General features: G+C 44.0%; 1 protein-coding gene and 1 long non-coding RNA gene across 34 annotated transcripts in view; one reads left to right on the plus strand and one right to left on the minus strand.

The window, feature by feature from the left end:
* Nucleotides 1–1007: 1007 nt before the first annotated feature.
* Nucleotides 1008–2310, minus strand: LOC138918839 (uncharacterized). Its single transcript, XR_011428664.1, has 2 exons — nt 1731–2310; nt 1008–1378 (listed from the first exon to the last, which is right to left on the minus strand). It is a non-coding gene; the product is annotated as an uncharacterized lncRNA (long non-coding RNA).
* Nucleotides 1738–18129, plus strand: part of SAP130 (Sin3A associated protein 130) — an 80099-nt gene continuing 63707 nt past the window's right edge. For 4 of the 33 annotated variants that reach the window (XM_070242263.1, XM_070242266.1, XM_070242265.1 and 1 more), the window contains exons 1-6: nt 1787–1924; nt 3568–3685; nt 11503–11603; nt 12448–12606; nt 13805–13916; nt 15384–15508. In XM_070242263.1, coding sequence (XP_070098364.1) covers nt 3574–3685; nt 11503–11603; nt 12448–12606; nt 13805–13916; nt 15384–15508 — 609 coding nt within the window. In that variant the 5' untranslated portion in view covers nt 1787–1924; nt 3568–3573. Of the gene's footprint in view, nt 1925–2011; nt 2155–2563; nt 2763–3567; nt 3686–11502; nt 11739–12447; nt 12607–13804; nt 13917–15383; nt 15509–18129 lie in introns of those variants that run through there. The other 29 variants (XM_070242269.1, XM_070242271.1, XM_070242270.1 and 26 more) reach the window with 19 other exon arrangements.

An 18129-nucleotide genomic window follows, 5' to 3' on the forward strand; every position in this document is an offset into this window, starting at 1 on the left:
TACTGGAACATCATAGATAGGAAGAACAAACTTAGATTAATGCTTTAGAAAAAGAACTTGGAGGACAGATTAGGGTAGGAAGAGATTTGAGTGGGAGCCACGCTCCTGTAATCCAGATAAGAAATAATGAAGGCTTGAGCCAAGGCTATGGAAACGACTGGGAAGGGCATACAGAGAAACATATAGTAACTTCGGGAGATGGAAGAGTGGAAAACAACAAGAAGAAAGCCAGAGGAAGAGAGGATGGTGATGCCATTCACCAAGCCCAGAAATCAGGAGGAGTACATAGGTGACGTAAATCAATAAACGTGTTCATTATGTTACGTGTCAGGGGCTTGTAAGACGTATATGTGGAACTGTAGGTGTACAACTCATAGGTCAACGTGTAGGCAAAATTGAGTCATTTTCAAGAATGATATTTGAAACTGTGAGAAGGCATTAAACCAGTTACGAGGACAGTATGGCATTAAAAGAGGGTTGGCGCCTTGGAGAATGCTTTGTGAGAAAGAGAAGGTATAATGGAGCTTGGTATGGATAGAAATAGAACCAGGAGAGAGAGCGGTTATAGAAGCCAGCGCAGGAACATTTTAAGGAGAAGTTATCATCAATAAGCTAGACAAGATGAGAACTCAGCTAGGACCTCTGGGTGAAGTTGCGAAGGTCACTGCCAACCTTTGGGGAGCAGTTTGAGAAGGGTGGCAGGAGCAGAATCCAACAAGGGGTAGAGACTGCCCAAGGAGAGAGGAAGCTAACGTATATCACGTTAGTTACTTTTAGAAGAAATTTGATAAGGCAAGAGCGTGAGAAAGGAAAGTGGCTTGAGGAAGGACTGAGGCTATTTGAGGCTCATCCTTGTTGCCACGAGCTAGTCTCTTCCTAGCAAGCAGTTATCTTACACAGCTGTGCACGATAAGAAAAAGGAATTTGAGTGCCATTTACTTCTTAGCTAATCACAAAACTCCAGGCCTAAATTACCATCTGGGAAAGGAAGAGGAGGACGTAATCTCTATTATCAGACCTAAATTTTATTTCAGCGGCTTTGACTAAGACTTCTACAGGTGTATCAACTTCAACCCTTCACCCCAAACAAAACAACAAAACACCACCGTCCCCGCTCGCTTCTTCGTTTCTGGAAAAACCGAGCAGGTACACAGCGCCCGAGTCCTGCGCCAGGAGCCCCTCTCGGCGCCGGCCTGCTTTAACCGCTGGGCGCACGGCCCCGGGCCCGGAGCGCCCCTCCCGGGGCAGCGCGCCCGCCACAAACCCGACACGGTCACTGCCGTTCAGCGCACCCGACTCTCCCACGACGCTTGGCTCTGCCAGCCGTGGCCTTCGCAGGCGACATCAAGTCCCCACTCGCGGCGCGGGGCAGGGAGCACTGTCAGGAAAACGCTCGGTCGCGCTGCAGCCCCTGCGGCCCACTGCACTCAGCCTCCATTACCCTTTCCGCGCCGCGCCTCCCTCGGGAAAATGAAACCTGGTGCCGTCAGCTGAGGCCAAAAGCTGGGAGACACTACCTTTTCACCAGGCAAAAAGAAAAGCTAGGACCGCCTCGGGGCAGCAAAGGGGTGTGCTCCCAGGCCGGGTCTCCCGGAGGCCCCGCCCAGGCCCGCCCTCGGGTACTGGGGACTACATTTCCCACAGGCTCCCGCGACCCCGGGGGCAGTCCCGTCCGCTCTCGCGCTCACACTGGGCGGTGACTGGCTTCCCCAGAGGGGGGCGGGGCCTACCCCAGCCAATAGGTGAGAGGCTCGTTACGGCGGCGGAAGCAGCGGCGCTGAGCTGAGGGGCGGGGGGCAGAGTGCTCTCGCCCCGGCGGCGGCGGCGGCGGCGGGTCCAGACCCCGAGGACGTCGGCCCCGCAGGCGTGGAGCGCACGGGAGCGAGTTCGACGCGGAGCGGCGGCCCCTCGGCACAGCACCTAGGTAATGGCGGGACGGGCGCCGGAGGGGAGGGCAGCAGAGGGGAGGAGACGAGGGGGCGGGGCGGCCGAGCCGGGCTGCAGCGTCCGTCCCGCTGCGCGTCCCCGGGGAAGGGCAGCAGTGCCGCGTCTCCTGCGCTCAGACCTGGCCTCTTTCGCCAGCTGGGCGCGGCGGTTGGGCCGGCGGCAGGAGCTGGGTGTCCTGCGGCAAGGAAGGGAGAGGCGCCGGGAGGGGTGGGTTGATTCGGGCGTGGGGGCGTGGCGGGCGTGGGCCTTGGCGGGGAAGCGGAGCGGCCGGCGCGGCGCGGGCGGGCGGCCGGCCCAGGGAGTTTGGCTCCTGGAGCAGTTTAAAGTGACTCCCCACATCCGGGCCCTGCGCCCGCCGCTTTCAGACCCCGGCCGAGGCGGGGCCTCCCTGCTCCCCGCCCCCCGCGCCGGGAGCGCTTGTCTCCCTCTGCCATTGGCCCAGCCTCGAGGGGTTTGGGCCGCCCCGGCGAGGCTCGCGCCTGATTGGCTGGCCGTCGGCGGGAGGGTGGGGCGGGCCTAGAGCGCGCAGGCCGCCCTGGATTGGTGCGGGTCCTCGAGTGACGCGCCCGGCGTGGGGCCAATGGGCGGGCGGGGGAGGTGGGGCAGGTTCGGGGGAAGAGGGCTGGAGCGGAGCGGCGGCCGGGCGGCGGGGCGAGCGGGCCGGCGGGCTGGACAGCGGCGGGCCCGAGGCGCGCTCCGGCACGAGTCCACCCCGCGACCTCGAGCCCAGCACTGCCGCCGGGATGGGCCCTCCGCGGCACCCGCAGCCCGGCGAGGTGGAACCGGGAGGTGCGGGCGGCGGGCGGCGGCTGCAGGTAAAGAGGCACGCTGCCCGTCCGGGGTCTCCCAGAACGCCTGCCAGCCCCCTCCCCGGAGATGGAGGCTCAGAGACCCGAAATGTCTGGAACGCTGTGTGTTCCGATCTCAGCAGTGGGCTGCGAGGTGGGGGTCGGGTCGCGGGCGAATCGGAGATATTGACAGAGCTTGGCTCCCGAGGAAAAAGTGGGGATCGGCTTTAGAGAGGGTAGTGAAGGTCTTGGGTCCTTCTGGTTCACTGGGGGTCCGTGAAAGAGGGTGGCGGAGAAGGAAATCCTAAGTGGAGGCCTATGCAGAAAAGCACTTGAGAATTGCTTTTGGATCGGGTCTTGATGTAAGGTTTCTGATCCTTTCTTAGGACAGGGTATCTTCCTTCCCATTCCTTCTGTGACATAGTGATGACAGTTCTCTTCACCTTGGTGAGAGGCTTAAGTCTTTCAAAAGGACATGCCATTTTCCATAAAACTTTGTTACACAGATCCAAAGGTATTGCGTTAATAGCTGTAATGTGGCTGTTGTACGGGATTCAATGTCGGTTTTTTCGTGTGGCAATCCACAAGTATTTATGGAGGGTCATAGTATCCCCAACACCACGTAAATGATTTTGCTATTAATTGAACCTATGTACATCAAAAACTTACAGAATTTGGCCTTTTCTGGACTTTGTGTTGATCACAAGTAATTGTTTTAGATAAGTGATGCTGTGTTTCCTCTTCTAAGGGACCCGTTAAAGATGTTTTAATTTCTCATTGTTGATTCTAATGTCAGAATCTAGTCATAACCATATAACTGTATGCACTGCAGGTGGAAATGAGTTCTCAGCCGTTTCCTCGGTTGGGAACCCCTTCCCCTGGGCTGAGCCCGGCTCCTTCACAGATTGCAAACAGTGGTTCTGCAGGATTGATCAACCCCGCTGCTACAGGTGAGATGTGTGACAGTCTGTATTGCTTCCTGTCTTAAAAATATTGCCACTTTTCCAAATGAAAAATTGGCAAATGCCTTGTACGATTTTAGTAAGTATTAGGTTATTGAATTTGAAGAAAGGATGTATTGCAGTTTTAATTTAAACACAGCTGTTTTCTTCCTGTTTTAACCACTTCATTTACATGTACTAGAGTATACATGAAACTTACAGTAAAGCATGCTTTCAAGAACTATTTTTTAAATGCATTATGTTCTCGTTTAATTAGGCCCAGAGGTATAATAATAAAGCCAAGAGGGAGCCCAAAGGAGCGTAAGGCATAGGTCTTGCCTGTTAGAGCTTACTATCTAGGAAAAGAGATTTGAAATGTATGCATAGAACTTGGTTTGTACAGGTATACCCTTTGAGTGCTGTGGATCAGTGGTCCTTCGCCGGGGATGATTTTGCCTCCCAGGGAATGTTTGGCAATGTCTGGATACATTTTTTTTTTTTTAAGATTTTATTTTTTCCTTTTTCTCCCCAAAGCTCCCCGGTACATAGATGTATATTCTTCGTTGTGGGTCCTTCTAGTTGTGGCATGTGGGACGCTGCCTCAGCGTGGTTTGATGAGCAGTGCCATGTCCGCGCCCAGGATTGGAACCAACGAAACACTGGGCCGCCTGCAGCGGAGCGCGCGAACTTAACCACTCGGCCACGGGGCCAGCCCCAGTCTGGCTACATTTTTGATTGTCACACCTGGGGAGTACTATTGGCATCTGACACGTAGAGACCAGATAAGCTGCTAAACATCCTACAGTGTGTAGGACAGCCCCCCATAACAAAGTTTCCAGTCCAGTCCTCTTCAACAGTTGAAGAGCTCCTTCAGATAGTCTCTCTGTTGTATGTAGCAAGTAAAAAGACAGCGTTGCAAAGTGAAATAAAGTGCTCTTTTTCTTCACTGCTTGATTCCTATGTTCCTTATCGTGGTAAACAGTACCACTATGTACTTACTGCTCAAATCAGGAACTCAGGTGTCATGTTTTACTCCTCTGTCTTTGTCTCTTACCTATGAGCTATGGTCCTTTGTCGAATGTTTCAGCCTCATTTTCTATTGCTTTCCCTCCGTCTTGCCAACTTCGTTTTTGCTACAAATTTATTTTAGTTCTCTTTAGACTTGAAGTAACTTTAAATACTACTTTTTGCTTCCTGCTTAATAGTAGCTACTCAGTATTTTCTGAATGAATGATAAAAAGTTTCCAATTTTCTAGACTTTGGGACTTTACACATTCTGTTCCTTTTGCCATATTCCTTCTTCCTTTCCACTCACTTATCTGGCTAATTCCTGTTCTTTGAGGTTTCATCTCAGGTGTCACTTTCTGTAGGAAGTCTTTCCTGACTCCATCATCCACAACAATTCAGGTTAGGACCTCTTAGACTAGAGGCAGGGACCATGTCTGTCTCGTGCACCCCTGTGTACGCTATACTTGCTACAATGTAGGGCACAAAGCAGTTATCAAGAAGTTCTTGTAGAGCTACTTAAAGTTCTTTACTCTTTAACAAATACTTTTGACAATATTTTGTCTTTGGTATAAATTTACAACAGAGTAATTTAAAGGAGCGTAAGTAAGGAGTTTTTGGTTTTTTTTTTTTTTTTTGAGAAAGGTTAGCCCTGAGCTAACATCTGTTGCCAGTCTTCCTCTTTTTTTGCTTGAGGAAGGTTAGCCCTGAGCTCGCATCTGTGCCAGTCTTCCTCCACTTTATTTTTGGGTCACCGCCACATCATGGCTGACAAGTGGTGTAGGTCTGTGCCCAGGATCTGAACTGGTGAACCAGAGCCACCGAAGCAGAGCGCACCAAACTTAACCACTGTGTCACAGGACTCCCCCATAAAGAGAATATTTTTGAACATCTATTTGCAAGAAATTATACTGCTCATAAAAAAAGGCGTCAGTAAGCAATAATTGCTCTCAGATTTTGTTGAGAAGGCAATCATTGACTTAGACCAAAATTGTCTTTGATTTTACTTCTGGATAGTGTGTTTTTTCCTTCAATTGCTCTTAAAAAAGAAAAATTCCCCTTGATTAGTTAGGTGTCTCTCTATATTTCCTATTGCTCTTCTCAGAAGAAGTAATTTGGGATCCTAAGCATATCAGGATTTCACTACATACTCAAAGTTCAAAAATAGAGATTACAACCAGTTCTCTTAACTACTGCTTCAAGATTCTTTTCTGGTAAAAATAAACTGAAAGAACTCCAAATGTCTGGAAAGAAATGATAAATGATTTCAAAAAGAGCTTAATGGGAAATGGTTAATACATTATATCTTAATGAAATTGTCAAAAATCAAAGTCTTCCTGGACAAATTGGTTTGGGGGGAAGTTATGAAGCTGTCCATTTCCCTTAAAAATTTAATTAGGGGAAAATCTGTTTAGACGCTGAAGAAGGTTAAAAATCAATTGATAATGGAAACACAGAAGTAAAATGTCTTTATTCACAGAGAAAATCCTAACGAATGTTTTTAAAAAGCCATTAGAACTAATTAAAGTAAAATCAGTAACAGTTGCAGGATAAAAGTTGTGTACAAAAGTCAATTAAATTTCTAAATACTAGCAATGAACAATGAAGTTTTAAATGTGGTTCACAGTAGCATCCAAAAAAAGAACCTCACAAAATACTTAGGGATAAATTAAAATATATGTAAGAGCTGGGGTTAGAAAACCATGCAAAACATTGCTGAGAGAGTTAAAGACCTAGGTAAGTGAAAAGATGTATCGTGTTTATGGATTGGAAGACAGTATTTTTAAGATATCATTTCTACCCAAAGGGATCTATAGATTCAAAGAAATCCTAATCAGAATTCCATCAGTCCCTTTGTAAAAATTGACAGCCTGAATCTGAAATTTATGTGGAAACCAAAGAATCTAGAATAGCCAAAGCAATTTTGATGAACAAAGGAAGTTGGAAGACTTCACTACCTTACTTCAAGACTTGCTGTGAAGCTGCACTAATCAAGACAGTGTGATATTGGCATGAAGGTGGAAATAGACATCACTGTCCAGTGGAGGGTCCAGGAATAGATGCACACATGAATGATTGATTGATTTTTGACAAAAGTACATGGGTAATTCAATAAGGAAATGAGAGTCTTTTCAGCAAAGTAACACTAGCATATGAAAATATCCATATGGAAAAAACGAAACTTGACCTCTACCTTCACATACACAAAAATTAACTCAAAATGTATCATTATGGACCTAAATATAAAACTTAAAATTTCTTAAAATGGAAGAAACCATTTGCAGCCTTGGGCTAAGCAAAAATAGCTTAGGTCACAAAAAACACTAATTTTAAAGGAAGCAATTGATACATTTTACTTCATCAAAATTAAAAATGGCTGCTCTTCAAAGACGTTATTAACAAAATAACAAAGACAAGCCACAGACTGAGAGAAGACGTTGGTGATAAATATATCTCCAAAGGACTTATATCCTGAAGATATAAAGAACTCTTGTAACTCAATAGTAAAAAGAGAAACAGCCTGATCTTTAAAAAATAGGCAAAATATTTGAATAGACACTTCACCAAAAACGCTATATAAATGCCAAATAAGCACATAAAAGATACTCAGTATTAATTCTCAGGACAATGCAAATTAAAGCCACAGTGAGAAACTACTACACATCGGCTAGAATGACTAAAATTAAAAGACAGGTGATATCAGGTTTTGATGTATTGGTAGAGCAAGTAGAACTCATGTTGTTGGTGAGGATGCAAAGTACTCTAGCCACTTTGGAAAACAGTTTGGCATTGTCTTATAAAATCAAGATTAAACTTTCCATACAACTGGGGCTGGCCCCGTGGCCGAGTGGTTAAGTTTGCGTGCTCCGCTGCAGGCGGCCCAGTGCTGCGTTGGTTTGAATCCTGGGCGCGGACATGGCACTGGTCATCAAACCACGCTGAGGCGGCATCCCACATGCACAACTAGAAGGACCCACAACGAAGAATATACAACTATGTACTGGGGGGTTTTGGGGAGAAAAAGGAAAAGATAAAAAAAAATTAAATCTTTAAAAAAAAAACAAAAAACTTACCATACAACTCAGCAATCCCATTCTTAGATGTTTACCCAAGATAAATGAAAATGTTTGTCATACATAGAAAGACTAACGCTTCACTGATCATGGAAGCATTATTCATGATAGCCAAAAGCTGGAAACCATCCAAATTTTATCAACTGGTGACCAGATAAACAAGGTTTGGTTTGTCTAACAGTGGAATACTACTTAGCAATAAAAAGGAACAGACTACCAGTATACACAACAACATGGATGAACCTCAAAAACATACTAAGAGAAAGAAGCCAGACACAATGGACCACGTATTGTATGATTGTATTTATGTGATATTCCAGAAAAGACAAGCTATAGTGATAGAAGGCAGTTGAGGAGTAGGCATGGAGGGAGGAATTGGCTGCAAAGGGGCGTGAATGAACTTGTCAGAGTAATGGGAAGTGTTCTATGTCATGATTGTGTTGTGGTTACAGTACAGGATATTTTTGTGAAAATTTATCTAATTTTATACAAAGAATGGCTTTTTTACGTAAATTGTACTTCAGTAAAGTTGATTGATTAAAAAATGGACAGAAGATACGGACATAGACTTCACAAAGAAAGAAATATATGAATGACCTATGATCGCATAAAAGCAAGTACAGCATTACTAATCGTCATGGAAGTGCTAATGAAAACCACAGTGGGATACCAACTACACACCCACAAGAATGTCTGTTATCAAGAATTGTCGAGGGGCTGGCCCCGTGGCTGAGTGGTTAAGTTCGAGTGCTCTGCTTCAGTGGCCCAGTGTTTCACCGGTTCGAATCCTGGGCGTGGACATGGCACCACTCATCAAGCCATGCTGAGGTGGCGTCCCACATGCCACAATTAGAAGGACCCACAACTAAAAATACACAGCTACGTACTGGGGGGCTTTGGGAGAAAAAGGAAAAATAAAATCTTAAAAAAAAAAAAACAGAAAAAAGGATTGTTGAGTATGAGGTGCATCTGGAACTCTGATACACTGCTGGTGGGAACATACTGCAGCAGTTTCATGCAAAGGACATACTGCAGCAGTTTCATGCAAAGTCAAACATTTATTTACCATTTGACCCTGACCACGCCATTCTGCTCCTAGGTTGTCTGTGAGAACGTTTGTAAAAAAAAAATCATTCAACACTCTACTCTTAGAATAGCAGTTTTATTGTATGTAAATTATACCTCAGTAAAGTGGTTTTAAAAACCAAAATTTTAAAAAATCTGAATGACCTGGGAGAAAAGTCAATATATAGCAAAATATAAAATGTGCCTTAATCTTTTTGCCCAGCCCTTGTACTTTGAGGGATTTTCCTCTAAGGAGATCATTGAATAAGGACTCAAAATATATATGAATATCTATCCCAGAGTTGTTGATAATAGCAAAACTTTGGAAATAACCTAAAAGCCCATTGATGACATAATGGTTAAAAAGCTATATTACATCTATGAAGTGGAATTCCATTTACCATTTTAAAAATCGTGCAGTATATATTCTGTATTACTCAAAATTCCACTCCTAGATATTTATCTGATAAAAATGGTACATGTGTTTGCCAGAAGACATGTACAAGAGTATTACTAGCACTACTCACAATAGCAAAAAACTGAAAACCATCCAAATTGGGTCTGGCATGGTGGTGTAGTGGTTAAGTTTGCATGCTCCGCTTCAGCAGCCCAGGGTTTGCAGGTTGCATCCTGGGCGTGGACCTAGCACTGCTGATCAAGCCATGCCATTGTGGTGTCCCACATAAAATAGAGGGATATTTGCATGGTTGTTAGCTTAGCGACAGTCTTCCTCAAGCGAAAAGAGGAAGGTTAGCAACAGATGTTAGCACAGGGCCAATCTTCCTCAAAAAACAAACAAACAAAACTATCGAAATTCCTCTTAACAGTAATGGAGAATTTGTGATTTATTCACACGGTGTGTGCTATACGGAGAACGAAAGATCTACAGCTACATGCAGTAACATGGATGAATTTCATACCTACAATTGAAAGTGCAAGACACATCAGGGTACATTTGTTATGAGTCTGTTTATGTCAAGTTCAAAAACAGCAGTGATCTGTAGTGTCAGAAGTTAGGTTAGTGAGTATACTTGGGAGGGTTAGTGTCTGCAGTCGGGCTAAACAGAGGGTTCCTGGGAACCAGTAAGGTTTGCTTCTTAATCTGGGTGCTGGTTCCTCAGTATGTATTCAGTTTGTGAAAATTCATTGAGCTGTACAATTAACATTTGTGCACTTTATGAAGGTTATAATTCAATAAAAAGTTAAGTAAAAACCCACTCAAAATTAAAGAGGCAAGTGTCTGAATGTTTTACCAAAATATTAATATTAATAGACTTGGGGAGCAACTTTATGTTCTTTATAGTTTTCCAGATAAAAGTTTTTACATAAGTATAATCTTTATGTTCAGAAAAATGATGTTAATATTATTTTGGAAAAATGATAGAAAAGTACGAGTTAATATTTTGGTAAACTCTCTTCTTTCATTACATCAATTTCTTGATTTTTTTAACATAATTTTTAGATAGGTTACATGTTCACATGGTCCAAAATTCCAAAAGAAAAAGAATATACAGTGAAAAGTCTGTCTCCCATCCCTGTCCCCACTCATCCACATTCTTTCCCTTCAAGCAAGCAAGATGGTTTTGGAGCTATGTTATCCATATACAAATATAAATGCCTATATGTGTGTATTTTATTTACTTTTTCACTGTTCTTTTTTTGAGGAAGATTAGCCCTGAGCTAACATCTGCTGGGAATCCTCTTTTTGCTGAGGAACACTGGCCCTGAGCTAACATCGGTGCCCATCTTCCTCTATGTTTTATATGTGGGACGCCTGCCACAGCATGGCTTGCCAAGTGGTGCCATGTCTGCACCCGGGATCCGAACCCATGAACCCTGGGCCGCCGAAGCAAAATCTGCGAACTTAACTGTTATGCCACTAGGCTGGCCCCAACTTTTTCACAATTCTGTACCTTGCTTTTTTTTACCTATATGTGTTCATATATTTTTAAATAATATATATTGTAGATTTTTCCATAAGAATACCTAAGAAGCTTCTTTGTTTTATTTTTAAGGTTTCATGGTAGTCTACTGTGTGAGTATACCATAATTTATATAGCCAGTCCCCTATTGATAGACATGGAGGTTTTTTTTAGTTCCTTTACTAATATAAAAAAGCTGAAACAAATATCTTTGTACAGAAGTCATTTTACACATATGCTATATATCTATAGGATGCATTCCTGCACGTGGAATTGTTAAGTCTCAAAGGGTACATGCTTTGTGATAGAGATTTCCACGTTCACTCTGGAGGGATTTGGGCTGAAAATTTATTTTGAAAAATTATGAGTTCTTGCACTTAATAACTGTATTAAAATTATCTTTTTAATGTTGGGTTCTTGTAACTTTTTAAGTAAATATTTTCAGTGAAATTGTCCCATAGCTTGTACTGCACTTTCAACTCTTTGAGGCCGTTTCAGATAGTTGCCAGGCCCTTTGTTCACAGGAGTGGGAAAGCCGCAATATCCAAAACAAGTACTGTGTTCCACACGCGTGACTGTTGGGTTAAATACCCATCGGGAATCTAATGCCCACATTCTCCTTGTTAAGAAAATCTCACAAGGAAATGGTCTATTTATCAACCCCAGAACTTAACTGTAAGGGCCACTCTTGTGTGTGCTATTATATTAATAAATATTGGAAGGTTATGACATGCTCTGTCACTCTCACTGTCTTTACTAGTCAACGATGAATCTAGTCGAGATGCTGAAGTCACTGCCAGGGAGCACATGGGTTCCAGCAGCTCCCTACAGTCCCGGGAAGAGAAGCAAGAGCCTGTTGTGGTAAGGCCCTATCCACAGGTGCAGATGTTGTCTACACACCATGCTGTTGCATCGGGCACACCTGTCACAGTGACAGCCCCACCAGCACATCTGACGCCAGCAGTGCCACTCTCATTTTCGGAGGGACTTATGAAGGTAATGGAGAGGTTTAAAATTTCACATTGAACCACAGCTAAAGACTGGCTAATATTCCTGACAATTTTCACAAAGTCTTAGGCTGTATCCTAGGATCATAGTTTTTTTCCTTTTGACCTCTCAGTTCAGCTCTTCTCTGGAACTCAGAGTTCTGCCGCTCTGCAGTGCCTAGTCTCGTGCCGCTGGGCAGTTGGCATCACAGGATCTTTTCTAGTGGCCACTTTCACATTGATTTTATTTGAGTTATGGGCATGCTAACTCAGTTTTTATCTTGGAGTGGCACCCTTCTCCAACGTTTTGTTTTAATAGCTTGCTAATTTGGGGGTATCTGAGAATATTGCTGTGTGGTTATTTTTCAGTTACTGGGAGTTTTGTTTACTTCCGTGCAAACTTGGGAGGCAGCATCGTATAGAAGCAGGAATGGGGGCTGTGAGCCATACAGACCTGGGCTGTAGTCCCAGTTCTAGTTTTTACTGTCTGTGTGGCTTTGAGCAAGTGACTTAGCCTTGCTTTGTCTGTTTCCTCATCTGTAAAATGGAAATGCTGGTACTTCAATGGAAAAGCTGTGATGCTAAGAGATAAAATATATCAGGCTTCTGGCATCTTTCCTGGCACTTTCCAGGTTTGATTTGTGTACTTTTAACTATAGAATGAAATGCATCACTAGTAAAAAGCTATTGATATGTTTCGTGTGGTTTTCTGTTTGCAGCCGCCCCCGAAGCCCACCATGCCTAGCCGTCCCATTGCTCCTGCTCCACCTTCTACCTTGTCACTTCCCCCCAAGGTTCCAGGGCAGGTTACCGTTACCATGGAGAGTAGCATCCCTCAAGCTTCAGCCATTCCTGTGGCAACAATCAGTGGACAACAGGTTTTTTTCCTCTTAATTTGCTGATTTTCAAACTGAGATGCCAAACTGTTGATCATTGTTTATTGAATGCCGGCAGTACGTTAGGCACTGTACTAATAAAGAGTTAAACGGTCACTGACACTGCAAGGGGAAGACAGTAAGTCTGAGAGAAGGCCAGCTGTAGGGAGTAACACCGGTGCGCAGCGGTCTTTGTAGCCCGTGTGTCGAGCGTCTGCTCTGTGCGAGGCTCTGCCCTCAGTGAGAGGTGCACATCTGGATGGGGCGTCCACGTCCTTGCGGAGCTCAGGGTCCAGTCGTGCTTGGTTGTAGGTACAAAACTGTGGGGGTGCTAAGAGCCTCACGGCAGTAGTGCTTCTCTGGGTCTTTCTTGAGGAGAGTGAATGTGCATCTCTTGAGCAACTGGCAGGTTCCCTCAAACCGTGCGCCTGTCGTGAACGTTTATTTTGTAGTCTTATGTTTTAACTTGAATGTATTTTTGAAGTTACAGTCCTACTCCATAATATGTGTTTGATTTGTTTAAATATTTTAATTGCTTACCAATGAAAAAACTGAGTCTTAAAACTCTTTCCCTTCAAGTTTTCAAGAAAAAAATTGGTATACCAAAAAGATGCACTCTTTTTTTTTTTTTCCTTTTGTTGTACGGCCGAGTACTTCCCGAAGTACTGGAACCCTCCCTTGAGAAGCACTGACGTCACTCTGGGAGAGTGTGAGGAAGGGGCGTTAAGGGGTTGGGCACAAGAACTGGTAGGGGATCCCTGCCGGACGCTGCTGCCTCTTCCCTAGAAATCCTGTGTAGCGTAAGGAATGGAAGACTGCAGCTGCGGGAAAAGGAAAGGGTGAGCACGGGAAAAAGCAGCTCTTGGCCAAGGTGCAGGAAACAAGTGTGAGAGACTAATGTTGACAATGAGAGTGTCTGAAAGTGGACAGTCAAAGGTGTCATCCGTTAGAGGGATCTAGCAGCCAGCTAGGCTTGAGGGACTGATGGGTCCTCACGGTCACTTAGCACGTGCCTGCTGGCATGGGTTGTCACGCAGTATGCTGTGCACAAAAAGCTAAATGTCCTTTCTCTTGGCTGCTCACTGTCCAAAGACAACCACCTGACCTACATTTGGAGGCAGCTGACTTCCTAGGAGCAGTGGCTAAGCACCGATGGCCAAGACCAAGCACGTGGAAATCATATTACATCCTGTTTTTGCAGGGACATCCCAGTAACCTGCACCACATCATGACCACAAATGTGCAGATGTCTATTATCCGAAGCAACGCTCCTGGGCCCCCTCTGCACATCGGAGCTTCGCATTTACCTCGAGGTGAAGACTGACTGCGTGTTCTGTTCAAACTTGGGAAATGCAGCAGTGGATATACATCTGGTAGAAGATATGATAACACAGAACGTACCTAGAATTAACTTAAGAAAATTGCCAGACAGTAGCAATAAACTTAGAGCAATAACCTTTTCGCATCGTCTAATACGTGCTTCTTATAGTTGCGTTACCAGTGTGTATATATGTGTGTGTGAACTTAAAGCAGTTGGAATTTTTAGTATGGTCTAAAATTTGTCCTTTGTAATGAGGAATTCCTCAAAGCTATGATATTCTAAGCATGGTGTTCATTTTTAATAAATAAGTCACAAATATTAATGCTGAATATTTCTAAAGTTTAGCGATAATGGTTACTCAAATGTGTTTGCTTACATAGCAATAAAATCAATTTGTTCTTAAAATTAAGTTCTCATAGGTTGTAGGGTATTAAATTTAATGAGTTTTCTCAACTGCTTGATCAGAAATTGTTACCTTCTATTGGAGAATGTAAAATCATTGTTGGCAAATCAGGCTAACAAATGCAAAACCAGGTTTACTTGGTCATAACATAACTCAGCGATGCTCAAAGTTAGGGTCACAGGCTGCAAGGGGGTCTGTGTAGGGTCAAAACTGCTTTCACAAAAACGCTAGGGCATCATTCGCCTTTTTCACTGTGTTGATGTTTGTCCTGCTGGTGGCTCAGGTGAACTCTCACTGTCTGCTGGTGGAGCTGCTGGAGCCCTGGCCTGAGTCAGGGCAGCGGCACCATGCCACGCTGTGCATTGTGTGCTTCACTGCCACATACCTGTAGCTCAGAAACAAAAAGCCAGCTTCATTTAAGAATGGCCTTGAAAAAGCAGTACAGATTATTAATCTTACTAAATTTCAACCCTTGGGCCAGCCCCTGTGGCCTCCTGGTTAAGTTCAGCGCATTCCACTTTGGTGGCCTGGGTTCAGTTTCTGGGCACGGACCTACGCCGCTCTGTTAGCAACCATGCTGTGCTGGCAGCCCACATACTAACAAAAGGGGAAGATTAGCATGGATGTTAGCTCAGGGCGAATCTTCTTCAGCAAAAAATAAAATAAAAATGAAATTTTAAAAAAGGGCAAATCCTGTGTGAAGTTTGGTGTGCTCCACTTTGGTTCCTGGGGTTCACGGGTTCAGATCCTGGGTGTGGACCTACACCACTTAGCAGCCATGCTGTGGCAGTGACTCACACAAAATAGAGAAAGATTGGCACACACGTTAGCTCAGGGCTAGTCTTCCTCGGCAAAAACGAAAAAAACAAAAAGTCAGCCCTTGAGTGCATGTTTTCTTAATTTTCTGTGTAATGAGAGGTATACATAAAGCGCTTCAGCTGAATATTGACATGCTGAGTTTTAGAAATTATTCTGATTGTTTTCTAGGGACTGTAATTGGAACTGTTTAAATTGTGAGCCTATAGGCCATACTAATGAAAAAACTTGTTTTTCTAGGTGCAGCTGCTGCTGCTGTGATGTCCAGTTCTAAAGTAACCACAGTCCTGAGGCCAACTTCCCAGTTGCCAAATGCCGCTACAGCTCAGCCAGCAGTGCAGCACATCATTCACCAACCAATCCAGGCACGTGAAGCCATGGGCCGTCAGCCAGCAGGCATTGAGTGCCGCCTCTGAGTTACTAACTCTGCTAGGCGCTGTGAGAGTCCTATGACCTCACGGAACTTTGGATCTAGTCGCCAAGGTGTAGGGAAGGTTGAGTTATATGCGATGTCATGTGATCGACGGAGGGAATTTAGAAGAGAGGTGGTAAGGGAAGGCTTTTTGTTGGGTTCTGTGCGGTGATGGGGCTTCAGAGAAGTGAAGAGGAAGCAAAGCGGGCAATCCTGTGAACAATGGCGAGGAAGACAGTGCTGCTTATATACAATATGTGGTAGAGGCCAGCTCGAGCTGAGGGGTTCTAATTTGGTTAGAGGTTTATGAACCCCTAAATGTTTTATGCACGTATGTATGGTTTTTGAGGAAGACAATCCATGCCTTTCAACCTCTCTTCAAGGAAATCTGTGGCCTCAGTACTACTGACATATAGTGTTTTATTAGGTGATATTGTGATGTCTCTAAGTTCAGAACTCTGAGAAGTGGGGTGGGAACTTGATTTTGTATAGCGTAGAGAGCCAGTAAGTTTTTTGAATACAGTAATGTATAATCAAAGAAATGTCTTTGAAAGATTAATTGAGCTGAATTATATATAGGAGGTAGAAATTCAAATACCTTTGGGGACCAGACCGGTAATATGTGTGAAACAGCTGGGTTTAGACAATAAGGAAGAGAGCTGATTATGAGTCCTGAGTAGGAGCTGTCCAGCCTAGAGCTTTCAAAAGACAAGACCATGCTGGCTAACAAAACCTACTGGAGACTGACTAGGCCCCTGGGAGTATATAGGGTGTATAGGTGGGATTGGAGAAAGAGGAGAACCAAGATGAGGCGCTCACTAGTGCGGAAGAGAGTGCAGCAGCCCTAGTGTGAGACAGCAAGCGCCAGCAGTAGGCACAGCAGGTACGAGGTCTGGAGGTGACAGATCAGGAATGGGCGGAGCTTGAGGGTCTCACTGTGTGTGTCAGGGTTAAGAAAGAGGGACTACTCAGAAGAGCTGGAGTGGACAAGCAGATGAAGCCCAGTGTGGAGCTTGTCTGTCAGGTGAAGATTTTACAAACAGGTGTAGTATTAAGGGACATATATCCATGTGAAAACATCTGGGAAGTATTTGGCTACCCTGAATCTTCCACCAGCAAAGAATACTGTTACCATGTGTTTGCCTTTTATATGCTGACTTGGAGCCTGAGAGCCAGCAGCTCTATCCAATAGCCAAGTAGGCCCTCTGTGGAAAGCACTGGGTGGTGTGGTAGTGTAAAATGTCTCCACCAGGACCAAAAACAGGTCTGTGGGAACTCTAGATCCGAAGCATTAGATGCCAGTTTATACTAATAATAGGACAGAACTCTGAATCCAGTCATATTTGGAAAGAAGAGACTTGTGTACTATCCAGTCAAAATAGGATTTTTTTGAGAATTCTGAGTCTTGGTCTTTGTAAAAAGAGAATTCTTTCATCAGAAGCATGAGAATTTACTTTCATTTGGATACAAATATACTTATTTAGAGGCCCAAGTTTCATATTATCTTGTTAGTGTTTGGGTTACTATATTTTATTTCACTTTTTGTTTTATTTATTTATTTATTTATTTTTTTATTAATGTTATGATAGATTACAAGCTTGTGAGATTTCAGTTGTACATTTTTGTTAGTCATGTTGTGGGTACACCACTTCCCCCTCCGTACCCTCCCCCCACCCCCCCTTTTCCCTGGTAACCACTGATCAGATCTCCTTCTCAATATACTAATTTCCACCTATGAGTGGAGTCATATAGAGATCGTCTTTCTCTGACTGACTTATTTCGCTTAATATAATGCCCTCGAGGTCCATCCACGTTGTTGTGAATGGGCCAATTTCGTCTTTTTTTATGGCTGAGTAGTATTCCATTGTGTATATATACCACATCTTCTTTATCCAATCATCAGTTTCTGGGCATGTAGGCTGGTTCCACGTCTTGGCTATTGTAAATAATGCTGCGATGAACATAGGGGTGCAACGGACTCTTGAGATATCTGATATCAGGTTCTTAGGATAGATACCCAGTAATGGGATGGCTGGGTCATAGGGTATTTCTATTTTTAACTTTTTGAGAAATCTCCATACTGTTTTCCATAGTGGCTATACCAGTTTGCATTCCCACCAACAGTGTATGAGGGTTCCTCTTTCTCCACAACCTCTCCAACATTTGTCGTTCTTGGTTTTGGATGTTTTTGCCAATCTAACGGGGGTAAGGTGATATCTTAGTGTAGTTTTGATTTGCATTTCCCTGATGATTAGCGATGATGAACATCTTTTCATGTGTCTATTGGCCATATTCATATCTTCTTTTGAGAAATGTCTGTTCATGTCCTCTGCCCATTTTTTGATCGGGTTGTTTGTTTTTTTGTTGTTAAGCAGTGTGAGTTCTTTGTATATTATGGAGATTAACCCTTTGTCGGATAAGTGGCTTGTAAATATTTTTTCCCAATTAGTGAACTGTTTTTTTGTTTCAATCCTGTTTTCCCTTGCCTTGAAGAAGCTCTTTAGTCTGATGAAGTCCCATTTGTTTATTCTTTCTATTGTTTCCCTCAACTGAGGAGTTACAGTGTCCGAAAAG

Source organism: Equus caballus, chromosome 18, assembly GCF_041296265.1.
Source record: "Equus caballus isolate H_3958 breed thoroughbred chromosome 18, TB-T2T, whole genome shotgun sequence".
Lineage (NCBI taxonomy): Eukaryota > Metazoa > Chordata > Mammalia > Perissodactyla > Equidae > Equus > Equus caballus.